The following is a 13,546-nucleotide window of genomic DNA, read 5'->3' as shown; positions in this document are numbered from 1 at the left end:
TTGAAAAGGAAAATCAGATACTGAGTCATGAACCTTGATACTACTTTTTTTTCTGCTCTGGAAATATTTCCTACAACTATATAAAAAGAAGGATTGTATCTTTGGGTCAGACAAGAATTTTAGCATTTGTCATTGGTATTTGGAAGAAATGCAAAGTATGTTTAATTTTCAGGGTCACACATGTAAAGTGGATTTAAGTGTCCCACTTTGCCTTTTTGTTAATTAAGTTATTGTTAATATAGTGATTACTTTTACGGAAGTTAAGTGATCACCACACAGTTAACCTCTGGACTAATTAAAAAGAAATAATTATAACAAATTAACAAAAGCAATTGGATTCCCAACATATCCTTTTCTTTTCTTTTCTTTTTGCCTGACTGCTTTGTGACTACTTTAACAAATAGTCTGGATGATTTTCTGGGACAGAGAAAGGGTAGAAGAAGCCAGCAGAATAACATTAGGTCATTCTGCTTTGCGGTGAAGAAAATGCTGTCTGGAAAGCTGTGCTCTGTGTTGCATCTGGATCGTGTCACCGGCTTAACATTTTTGCTTTCAGCTTTGGAAAGGGGAAAACTGTAGCTCTGAGCCAGCTGCCACTTTCCTCTCTCTGTCACCTTTTCCTTATTTTGCATTGTTCTTTATCTCAGTCTCTGGTTTGGTCAACTTGCCCAGAGGGCTGTTTGTAGCATCAACCAGACGTTTTTTTGGAAACAGAAGAAATCCAAAAGCAAATTTCTTTTCTTTAATCCTTCTGCCAAAACTTGGGGAAAGGGTAACAGTGAAAGATTGTAGAAACCTACTCTCCCCTCCCCCCCAAATTCCTGACATACACTTAGAACATGAAAAGAGTCTGTTTTCTTTTCCTTTTCTAAAACAGCACCTCTTTCTCTGGTACCCTCCTGGACTCCAAATAGGATTAGTAGCTCGTAAAAGATAAAACTCCTCAAGTCAAGCTCAACTTCTAAAAACTTCCATCATGTGCTTTTCTGGGAAGTAATTTACCATTACCATTTACCACGGATTTTCACTTATTTGTTCATCAAGCTTTTAATCTAGGTTCATTACATGCCCTTTTACAACAGTCATAGCTTGTTAACAGGTATTACAAAACTGCTCTTTTCAATGAATGTAAGACGGCAACTCTTAATAATCTGAAATGTCTTTATTTTCCAATTCTAAGTCTTTTGATGTTGTATTTCCTTAATATACTGTATTTGATATCCTATTTCTGGTTTATGTATGTGTTGTGTTTTGTTACTGTTTCAACCTTGTTCCCCATAACCTTTGATATAATTAATTGTTGCTATCTTTTTCTGATCCTAATAGTAGAGCATCCATTTAACCCTTAACTATTAAAATATTTGCTTGCTCTGATCTAAACATGCATGCCAATCAGAATTTTTTTGGAGAAATGAAGAGTGAAGCTACCCAGCAGCTTGTGACTATTGTTTATGTACATGATAAACAAGGATGAAACACATGTATGCATTTCCCTTCTATGTGGTCTATTGCATATTCATAACATTTATATATCATGGCAGAAAGATGTACCAAGACTTCACACAAATGGTATCATGAATAATTTATTTAGAAAGAAAGGTATTGTTTTTAAAAAGATCTTGAGAACAAAGGTGCAGAGAATAGAATTCTGACTGGGGAAATTTTCTGGAATTGGTACTTAATTAATTAGATTTATATGGCTGACCACTCACTCTCAGTGACACTGGGCTACTTACAAAGAATATAACATTAGATAAATCAATGAGCATTCTGCAAAAAGCTGCAGTGGAATTTATATATTTATCACATTTCTATACCATCCATCTTACCTAAGAGCAGTTTATGGAATGTTTTTGGCAACAGACAGAAAAGTAGTGTCTAAGTTTGGGATACTTGAGGAGCTTTTAATTGCCATTACATAACTACATAAACTACGAAATTCACATTTGCCTATCAATATAAGTATTGATAGGCAAATGTGAATTTCGTAGTTATGTAGTTATGTTTTCCATTGATATGCATCATTTTTTTAAAAGACACAAATAAATTTTGAGTTCAAATGACCATAGAAAGACTGTGAATTCCAGTCTTTGTTGATATATTATGTAGAAGACACATATCTGTTCAGTCACAGTAAGGATAAATCTTGGGTTATTGTATGGATAGTTAATGAAGTTAACTAATGAATTTTACATACAAATCTTTTTTTTTAGTAGATCATTGCTATGATTTCCTTTGCTGATTAAAAACCCATGGAAAGGAGGAATTACAGTAGCTACCATTTAAGAAAGGAAAATTAATGAGCAAAATAATGGCTACATTTTTGTCTTGTATTTTAGGTTATAGAAGGATTATGAACTTGTCTTGCACAGTTTAAACTTGGGAGTCAAGAGGTTATTACTGAACCTGGGAGATAGACAGTGGAAACTCCCCTTCATACCCTTGGTGTAAAGAAATGCTTTTGACATTCTGAAAAGAAAATAGAGACCATTTCTGCCTGTCTATTATCTCTCTCTCTCTCCCTCTTCCTCTCTCCCTCCCCCCTCCCTCTATCATCATCGTCCGTCTAGAATTAGTCATGGTTCTTTCTTCAGGAACATAAATAAAATATTTATGTATCCTGTTCTAAAACAATAGTTTACATTCTGATTTACAGACATTTCTGACAATACGTATATTTTTGGAATAATATGGAGGCTGCTGTACCTTTTCATTTTAATTTATAGTAATTCATGGAAAAACACTACTTTAGCAATAATTTTTCAAATAATAAACATTGAACATATTCTATGTCCAGACATAGAATACCATAGGCATTCTTTAAATTTTTTTTTACAGAAATATATATCCAGATGTGAATAGAATTTCTGCAAAGTAATACATGTTTTAAATAGTAACATCTGTGAGACACATCAGTTTGTGCTGAAAGCTAAAGCCCTATTCAGTCCTTAGAGAACAGAGAACATCCTCTCTCCTAGGCTGAATTCATTCCAAGTATTGAGTGAAACTCTCAAAGCTTTCCATAGCTGTCATTAAGTTGAGGGATTAATATGAGATGGTAAATTATGAAATTAATAAAGAAGGATAATATTAACTCTTAAAATGAAGTGGACGTTAATCAAACATAAATTAATGGAAACCCAGGGCTTGTATTCGCCTGTCCACTTTTTTGAACTGAAGGTTCTGACATGCTGTTCAAAAGTGCAGATCTCGATATAAAACATTTATAGTCTTCGGAATATAGCAATAGCATTGAGACTTATATACTGCTTTACGGTGCTTTACAGCCCATTCTAAGCGGTTTTATAGAGTCAGCATATTGTCCCCAATAATTTGGGTCCTCATTTTACCCACCTCGGAGGGATGAGTCAATCTGGTAGGATTTGAACCGCCAAATTGTAGGCAGCCAGCAGTCAGCAGAAGTAACCTGCAGTACTGCATTCTAATCACTGCGCCACCGAGGCTCTCAATGGAACTATAGGATGCCTGGCCATATAGGACTATTTTATGTGTGAAGCCTCCTATTGTCATGTCCCACTCCTCCGCTGACGGCCGGATCAGGGAAATCCAAATCAGGCGTGCCTCTGCAGCCCTGCCAAAGTCCTAGCAAAGTTCTCAGGGCAGGCAGGAGACCAGAAAGTGACTTCAGCAAGATATGTTTAGACTTTGCCTGACTCAGAGAATGCCAGAAAGCAGGTCCTTTATATAGGCCATGGGGTGTTGCTCCTTGACTCAGCACTTATCCAGGCCTGCCCCTTCCTTCCTTCTGTTGCCTCCGTCTATCAAGTCTTCTGACGCGAGGGTCACTCCAGTCTGCAGCTGTTGGCAATTGACCTCCCTCAGGTTCACATGCTGTGGAGGAGGGGGAGGGGTCTAGTTGCTCCGTTTGCCTGGGCATGGAGCCAGAGCTGGGGCCGGGAGGCATACTAGGACATTCCTCCGTGTTCGGAAGCAGATAAGAAGGCCCCGGCTGTGGTGAGATTGGACGAGACACAACACCTATCCTATATATGGGAATACTTGGATTAGAAGACCTCCAAGACCTTCTAAAATGCTGAAGGACATGTTTTCTCTTAATGTCCAAATCAGTTTACATTTTCCTTTTATCTTAATTACTAAGATTATGTTTTAGTAAGTGTAAGCATGAAACTGAAAATAGCTAGATGAATCATGTAGCAATTTCTCAACCAGGCTTTTTCAGGGAAAAGGGGGTTAGCAGACTTAACCGTGGAAGCTTTGTAGTGGTTATAATTAAGGAATTGTTATAATTTAGGTCTGTATTTTAGTGATTAACGTGGAAAGCTTTTCATTCTTTGACAGAATTCTGGTCACTCTTTATTTATCGAGAAATATCCTGCCTTTATTTTTGTACAACTCAAGGCAGTTGGACTGAGAGTGAGTGAGTGTAGTAAAAGTAATCCAGCCAGTTTTCATGTGTAAGGGCCTTCGAAAAATAGAACTTATGGTGTCCCAGTTCCTAGTTCAAGATTTTAACCCCTACATTAAATCTTATTTTAATATGCATCTTAGAGTCTGGGTAAGAAAAGCAATGTTTAGTTTTTGTCTATTCAGGATATTCCTTGTACTTAACATATTCTATATTCAATTAGTGCATTTTCAAAAGAAAATTTTAATGAAAGTTATTTGATTTTTGAGATTCTTTTCAGCTTTTAAGTAAAACTTTGGATTCTAACCATTGTAATAATAGGACCATATACAGCCTGTATATTCAGTTTTAGTTCTATGGTTATTTTTACTTTCTAAGAACTTAACGCAACATACTCTGATTTAAAAACTTTAACATTTACTCTGAATTATACTGGAAAGTGATATAGAAAATGACCCAAATTCACCAAATAAGTGTTTGTGATTTGAACCAGCACTCAATAGACATTTATATTCTAACTACTTATCTTACAAGAGCTCAGGGGTTATATATAATATTACTTGCTTCAGTTTATATCTATAGATGGTAGAGAAAGGAAATAATAACTGGGAAAAAGTCACTCAGCTCACTTGCAAACCTGATAGCATACTTCCTTTCTAAATCATCTAGACATGGTACATTATTTACACTATATGTACATTCATAATAATTAGATTGATAGGCCTGGTATTAAGATTAGCTTGGAAAGAGAAACCTTATGGTCTTCTACTGATCCTACAACCCAAACGTCTCCATTCAAAGGGATACTAATGTTCAGATCATTGCATCTGTTGTAACAAAATTTTGAAGTGGTTAGGATTTTAAAGGTTGGTCCATAGCATATGGCACTGGTAGTCAACCTGGTCCCTACCACCCACTAGTGGGTGTTCCAGCTTTCATGGTGGGCAGTAGGGGTTTTGTCCTACACTGAAGCACTTTCCTTTTTTTAATTTAATTGACTTTTTAAAAAAAATTCATAGCATTATTTAAAAATATTTTCATTAGGTTTTCATAAAATTCTCTATGACAATTTAAATTTCTGAAAATATACTATTTGTATCACCCGTGCATAAGTTTAGTTCACGTTACATAAGTGAAACTAAATGGCGCTATAGTGCGACCACAAAAAAAAGAGCTTCATCCCAAAATAACTCATGCATCTCCCCTGACACCACCCAGCTGTAACAGACAAGCAGAACTGATAGCTGGTGCCCTCCCCCAACCCAATCCACGATACACAAGAAACATGCGCAGACGACAATACACGGTGCATTACTGTGGAACTGGTGGGCGGTTAGAAAATTTTACTACTAACAGAGATACAAAAGTGGGAGGTAGGTATAAAAAGGTTGACTACCCCTGGCATATGGCATGGATATAATATAATTTTTAGCTTTTGAAGAACAAAGCTACCATGCATGTAGACAAAAAGAATTTATTTTGGCTGTTTTCCTTGATATGGTGGCATTTGTGCTATTAAATAGATGTATAAAAATGGAGAAGTTAAAAATTTTCCTCCTTCTCCTACTAATTCTGACTAAGTTGGTTTTCCTTATTTTATTTCTTTTCTTTTATTAGCAATTATAGAATGGAGGCTTCAATACCAAGTAACTAGCTCCATTTTGAAACCTATATAGCATTTAAAAGCTATCCTTTGATGTGATTTGCAGCAGTTTTTCTTTCTTTCTTTCTTTCTTTTTCTTTCTTTCTTTCTTTCTTTAATTTTGTCATAACAATATACACAAGCATCACACAAAAAGATTATATAATATATAAACATATATATCAGGAGAAACAAGGAAGTATAAGCATATATATATATATATATAGGGAAAGAAACAATAGGACAGGAACGGAAGGCACGTTTGTGCTCTTATGCACACCCTTAAAGTCCTCTTAGGAATGTGGTGCGGTCAACAATGGATAGATTTTGGTTAAAGCTTTTGGGGTTATGAGAAGAGACCACAGAGTCAGGTAATGCATTCCAAGCACAGATAATTCTGTTACAGAAATCATATTTTCTGCAATCCAAATTGGAGCAGTTGACATTAAGTTTAAATCTATTGGTAGCTCTTGTATTATTGCAGTTGAAACTGAAGTAGTCTTTAATGGAAAGAACATTACAATAGATGATTCTATGAGCTAAACTTTTTAATCTTATACTCAATAGTGTATTAAAAATTCAGATAATTTAATGCATGTAATATCAATATTCTAACTTATAATTAATACTATCGAACACTTCTTTCTCTTTTTTATTTTTAAAACTTCATCAAAACATGGGATGGAAGTGAAATATGCATCCCCAAAGCATTTAATGCAGCAAAAGGGAAAGAAAAGATCTGGAGGGGATTGTAAGTTCTTGGATATGTTGCATTGGGAAGACAGCAGAGAGAGGATGTGTAATAGCCTTGCCCTTCTTACCCTATGAGATTGTTCCAGGATCCCTGCAGCTTTTGTTTTAGCCAAAATCCAAACAGCACAAAGAGTTCTGCAATTTCTTTTTTCTTTTTGGCCAGTTGTGGCCAATGGCTAACCCAGAACAATTTGGCAGGACTTTAGAGACACTCTGTGTTTGTTTCAGGTTTAAAATAAAATTACATTTTCTGTTTCATGGAAAAGACTACGATGAAAATAAAAAAGACAGAAATATTTCAAACAGTCAGAGCAGCAGTGAGAGAATGCAATGTGAAAGATTAAAAAGGTAGAGACATTAATGAGGACCCAGATTGTTGGGGGGGCAATAAGTTGACTTTGTAAAAATATACAAATAGAATGAGACTATTGCCTTATACACTGTAAGCCGCCCTGAGTCTTCGGAGAAGGGCGGGGTATAAATGTAAACAAAAAAAAAAAAGCAGAAAATAGGAATAGGTAAAGAATATAATTCTGCACAATCCCATTTGATTGAAACTAATCAATCAGGACAGAACCAACCTACAAGTAAGGATAAATTTCCTGATTGTGAGAACAATTAATCAGTGGAACAATCTGCCTCCTGAAGTTGTGGATGCTCCAACACTGGAGGTTTTTAAGAAGAGATTGGACAAACCATTTGTCTGAGTTGGTTTCCTGCTTGGACTAGAAGACCTCCAAGGTTCCTTTCAATGCTGTTATTCTGATTCATGACTACAAAAAAAAAGTATCCATTTGGGGAACTGAATGTATAAACTGCAAGGGACTATGTAGATGCTATGTTTGCATCTACAATATAGTTGTTTTGTGATAATGTAGAGAAGAGGAGATAAAGAAGATTGAAACCTGGCTTGTACCACTTCAGTGGAATAATATGTGAGGTGAATAGGAATGCTTGAAAATATTTGAAGAGTGGCAGAATAAAACAAGCACACACAAAACCACAGTAATTATTTCAATGCTTCGGTGGTTATAGATATCAGAAATGAATGTTGAAAGGAAATGCAGTCAATCTCTACATTTCATTTACTTGCTGTTGTATTAATTGCATTTGCATAGAAGGTACAGCACAGGTATCAAAATGGTGCTTGAGAGAGATTTGGTTGAATAGGATTGGGTCGTTTGTTGGATCATGTTCTAAGGCAATGTTTTTCAAACTGGACAACTTTAAGTTATGTGGATTTCAACTTCCAGAATAGAGAGAGTTAAAGTCCACACAACTGTAACTTTAACTCCCACAATTCTAGGAATTGAAATCCACATAGCTTAAAGTTGCCCAGGTTGAGAAACACTGTTCTAATACTTCTCTAATTTTAATGAGTTTGCAGAAGAAATCCTGGCAATTTTGTAGGCTTTTTTCCATGGTGAATTAAAAGAAATATTCTGATGCCATAGAACAACATATATTTCTGTGGGTTATTTAATATCATGAGTGTAGATTTCTGTAGCGGTATCATGCCAAATTGTTCTTCTACAAAAATGAGCATTAAAAATATTTTTCATGAAATACCTATTTAAAACAACAGCAACCGTAATCCCACAGTTGATGTTTTGAGATGAGCCCTGATCAAAGGCTGCACAAATTTCTGATATAATTGTTTGCAAACATAATGTTGACGATGAAATATGATTGTAAGACGACATTCCATTGCAATTATGTTGCTTCTCAGATTCTACAGGAATATATTTCTTCAGAAGTTTTGGAAAGAGCACAGTAGAGTAATTTTCTTAAATTGTTGCAGCTGCAGATTTACAAAATATTATATTGCTAGTCCTCAGGTTACAATAGTAATACAACTAGAATTTTCATTACTAAATGCTTCCAGGCATGACAGATACATTCATAAAGTGTGATGTCACATGAACACATAGGGATGAAAATCCCAGTAGTCTCTGTTGCCTTCATTAATCACTGGTCGTTAGATGAGATCCATCCCAATCTAAGCCATTCTGTACTTGGTTCCTCCAAGAAGAAATGCTTATCTCATATTCAGGGTAGGAGGTTGGTTTTTAGAACTTTACAAGATACATACACAGAATAAAAGCATCTAACATCTAACAAGTTGCACCATTCAGATCAATTCCAAAAATAGTTGCTTGTCTGGAATTTTTAGAGAGAGGAATATTTGATTAAATTTAATTTTAATTAAACTTACATTTACTATAATTAAATCAAATTTATTTATTTATTATTTATTTATTAATTTAATTTCTATACCGCCCTTCTTCCGAAGGACTCAGGGCGGTTTACAGCCAGATAAAAACACAATTATAAACATAGCACAAAATTAAAAACCTGTTAAAAATCTAATTCAATAGGCCGAAATAAAACTAAAAACAATAGTACTTAAAAACAATAATAAAACTATAAAACCCCTATTAAAATTACTATTACTTTAGGACAGCCCTGTGCGGTAAAACAAAAATGTCTTCAACTCGTGACGGAAGGTCAGGGAGTTGTCGTATCCCTGGAGGCAACTCATTCCAGAGGGCAGGTGCTCCTACAGAGAAGGCCCTCCCCCTGGGGGCCGCCAGTCGACATTGTTTGACTGATGGCACCCTGAGGAGGCCTGCCCTATGGGAGCGCACAGGTCGATGGGAGGCTATTGGTGGCAGAAGGCGGTCCCGTAAATAACCTGGTCCTATGCCATGGAGCGCTTTAAAGGTGGTCACCAACACCTTGAATTGCACCCGGAAGACCACAGGAAGCCAATGCAGCTTACGCAGGAGAGGTGTTATATGGGAGCCTCGGGTTGCTCCCTCTATAACCCGCGCAGCCGCATTCTGGACCAACTGAAGCCTCTGGGTGCTCTTCAAGGGAAGCCCCATGTAGAGAGCATTGCAATAGTTCAGGCGGGAAGTGACGAGGGCATGAGTATATAGAGTGCATAGGGAATCCCGGTCTAGGAAGGGGCGCAACTGGCGTATCAGGCATACCTGATAAAAAGCTCCCCTGGCAACGGTTGTCATATGTTCTTCAAAGGACAACCGTCTATCCAGGAGGACACCTAAGTTGCGTACCCTCTCCATAGGGGCCAATGACTCGCCCCCAACAGTCAGTGATGGAATCAGCTGGCTGTACCAGGATGCCGGCATCCACAGCCACTCAGTCTTGGCAGGGTTGAGTCGAAGCCTGTTCTTCCCCATCCAAATCCGCACGGCCTCAAGACACCGGGACATCACTTCAACGACTTCGTTGGGGTGGTTTGGGGTAGAAATGTACAGCTGAGTATCATTAGCATACAGATGACACTGCACCCCAAAACCACGAATGATCTCACCCAGCGGTTTCATATAGATGTTGAACAGAAGAAGCGAGAGAACCGACCCCTGTGGCACCCCACACATGAGGTGCCTTGAGGCCGATCTCTGTCCTCCGGCCAACACCGTCTGCGACCGGTCAGAGAGATAGGAGGAGAACCACCGAAGAACGGTGCCCCCCACTCCTAAACCCTCCAGCCGCCGCAGCAAGATACCATGGTCAATGGTATCAAAAGCCGCTGAAAGATCTAATAGGACCAAGGCAGAGGAACAACCCCTGTCACGAGCCCTCCAGAGATAAAAATTTAATTTTATTTCCATTTTAAAACACACCATCTAGTATAATTTTCAAATACAGTAATCTTTCAGTTCAAAACACACTTCTGCTTTAATATCAGTAGCACCATGGCTGAAACAACTCATTAGTTTTGTTTTAAATGCTCTGGAGCTGACAGAGAAGAAAAACATGCAAAATCGTAGACTCAATCTGCATAGATCATAACTTTCACATTTGAGTTTCTGGGTATTATCTATCTGGGATTCATTTGAGAAACTAAATTAAAGAGCCACGGTGGCACAGTGGTTTGAATACAGTACTGCAGGCTACTTCTGCTGACTGCTGGCTACTTACAATTTGGCAGTTAGAATCTCACCAGGCTCAAGGTTGACTTAGTCTTCCATCCTTCCAAGGTCGGTAAAATGAGGGGCAATATGTTGACTCTTTAAACCATTTAAAGAGAGCTGTAAAGCACCGTGAAGCGGTATATATGTCTAAATGCTACTGCAAAAGGTTAAGAACCAACTATTTTGGAAACTATTCTCAAATGATTTCTTTTTGAGTATGTAAAAGACAAGGCACATTATACCCAATCCACAGTGTTTTACATTCATTTTTTCCAGTCCTGATTTAGGTTGACGAAAATTTGCCATTGAAATTTCTTTCAAAGAAGAAATGTTTGTTTGTTTATTTATTTGTTAAATTTATTGGCCACCCATCTGACCATGGGACTACTCTGGGTGGCTTACAACAATAAAGAGAGGGGAAAAATGATAAAAATATTAAAATAGCAATAGTAAATAATATCATGTAATTCATGTAATATCATGTAATTACCCTGGGTGGAATTTGGAGCTACAGGACAGGATGGAAGAATGTCCTGTTCTGCAGCTTTGCAACCACTCTAGCTTCCCTGCTTCCGAAAATAATTCCTTACATGACATATTTCGGACTAAGCCATGAAGGCTTCAGGATGTGGGGAAAAATTGTGTAATAGAAGATAACAGCTTCAGCTCTACTACCTCAAACAACATTGTAAACTCGTAAATCACACCATGGGGAACTGAATGGAATTTCTCAGGAGTGTGGAAAAGTATGGCCAAAAATGAAATTTACGGGGGAAGAAAACTTGTGAGGAATGGTGGGGGTTTCTGCACATTGCTTTCAGCAGTAGAAGGAACATACTGAAAAGCACAGTAAATGGTCTCTCTCCCATGCCATTTGTCTACAATTCTTTCAGAAAATCTTTTTTCCTCCTTTTGCCTCTAATATTGAAAATACGTTAAAATGAGGAAAAATGGCTGCAGTGATAAATGGACAGAAGCAAATAGACAAAAAGGCTAACCCAGGAGTGAAATCCAGCAGGTTCTGAAAGGTTCTGGAGTAGTGGCAATTTTGAGCAGTTCGGAGAACCGGCAAAAACCAGCTCTGGTTGGTTCCAGAGTGGGGTGGGAATGGAGATTTTGCAATATCCTTCCCCTAGGAGTGGGGAGAGAATGGGGATTTTGCAGTATCCTTCCCCTGCCATGCCTACAAACCCACCCCATGCCCACCAAGCCATGCCCACAGAACCGGTAGTTAAAAAAATTGATTTCACCACTGGGCTAACCTATATATTCCTTTCAATAGCATGACTGGTTTTGAATGAAAAATTGGAAGTAACCTGATTCTATTTAAGCCTAAGTGAACGAGGTGAAAAAAAAAAGTAGAGTAGTCTCATTTTTCTAACTGTAAAGCTTACATCTGTATAACATCTGAATGTTACTATAAAGTTAGAATTGTTCTCTTTTATTTCAGTGTTAAATGCTGCTATCGAAATGTAGAAATATTTTTAACAGTCACTTTTTCTACTCTCTTTAAACTTCAGCTATGATGTTATATTTGCTGGTGGACCTAAGGAATTATTGAAGAAATTCCAGAAAACTAATCACAAAGTTGTATTTGCAGCAGATGGCTTGATATGGCCCGATAAAAAATTGTCTGACAAATACCCGATTGTCCGCAGTGGAAAACGATTCCTTAATTCTGGAGGTAAGTAGTATTTTTTGAAAGCAGAAATCTCTGTTGCCTGCTCCTGGAAAAATGGAAGCTGTGCAAATTTGTTTTCATTGTTAATTACATTTTGAAACATTTTGAAGATGAAATGTACATAATTAGTAAGAATAATTTCAGATAAGTTTGCCTCATTTCTCATCTCCTTTCCTTATCAACAAGAGCTGAAGTAGGCAAAAAGGAAGACAAAGGTAGAAAAGCAGGAAAAAGTTTTTCAAACCTGACAACTTTAAAATTCCCTATGCTTGTTAAGGAATTCTGGGATCAAAATCCTCATATCTTAGGGTTGCCAACTTTGAAGACCACTGCTATAGACAGAAACTGACCCACTATTTATAAAACAACATAGGATTGTTTTCTTCACAACTAGCTCGTTTGAAGAATGTTGCAGAAATTCCTCAGAATGTTTTTCAGGCAAGGAAAATTGCTCAGGCAAATTTGCACATTCCTAAAAATACTCTTAACTGTAAGGTATGCTATAGTTATCACAGATAGCCTGTTATTATGTGACACTAACAAAGATGATTAAATATAGAAACTACAATCTTTCTGTACTGGAATGATTCATGTTCTCCTTTGTCCTTTCTTGGGCTGAATTGAATTTCTCAAAATGTATCTTTCTTAGCTTTGTTCTGTTAAATTTCAAGAAATTAAAATGGTTGCTGGCTGCTTGGTCATCTGTCATCGGTTACAGTTTTTATTTTATTTTTTATTTTACTTTTATTTTACTTTATTTTGTTTTTTTCACCTGAGGTTTGTTACCATGCTATCCCTCCAATAAGCATTCATGAGACTTTGGTTCCAGCAAATGGACTATCAGGAACTATCAAACATGATTGACTGGAAGGATATAGTTTATCTACTATATCATAATTATTCCTCTTCTTTTTAAATACAATATCACATGAAATATTTTATCACATCATCATCATCATAATAATAATAATATAATTATAATAATAATTATAATAATTAATAAACACATAATAATCACATGAAATATTTTATCACATAATAATAATAATAATAATAATAATAATAATAATAATAATAATAATAATAATAATAATATAATTATAATAATAATTATAATAATTAATAAACACATAATAATC

At 36.5% G+C, this 13,546-nt stretch overlaps 1 protein-coding gene across 4 annotated transcripts in view; it reads left to right on the top strand.

The window, feature by feature from the left end:
- PLOD2 (procollagen-lysine,2-oxoglutarate 5-dioxygenase 2) overlaps nt 1-13,546 on the top strand; it is a 66,715-nt gene that overhangs the window by 19,941 nt on the left and 33,228 nt on the right. For all 4 annotated transcript variants that reach the window (XR_009155598.1, XM_058187001.1, XM_058187000.1 and 1 more), the window contains one exon: nt 12,247-12,410. Coding sequence is in view for 3 of the 4 variants with exons in the window: in XM_058187001.1 (XP_058042984.1) it covers nt 12,247-12,410 (164 nt within the window). In the remaining variant the exon portion in view is untranslated. The remainder of the gene's footprint in view (nt 1-12,246; nt 12,411-13,546) is intronic.

Source organism: Ahaetulla prasina, chromosome 6 (assembly GCF_028640845.1).
Source record: "Ahaetulla prasina isolate Xishuangbanna chromosome 6, ASM2864084v1, whole genome shotgun sequence".
In the NCBI taxonomy this organism is placed as follows: Eukaryota; Metazoa; Chordata; class Lepidosauria; order Squamata; family Colubridae; genus Ahaetulla; species Ahaetulla prasina.
Note: the sequence above shows the minus strand (reverse complement) of the source record. Positions and strands in the feature narration are given on the sequence as shown.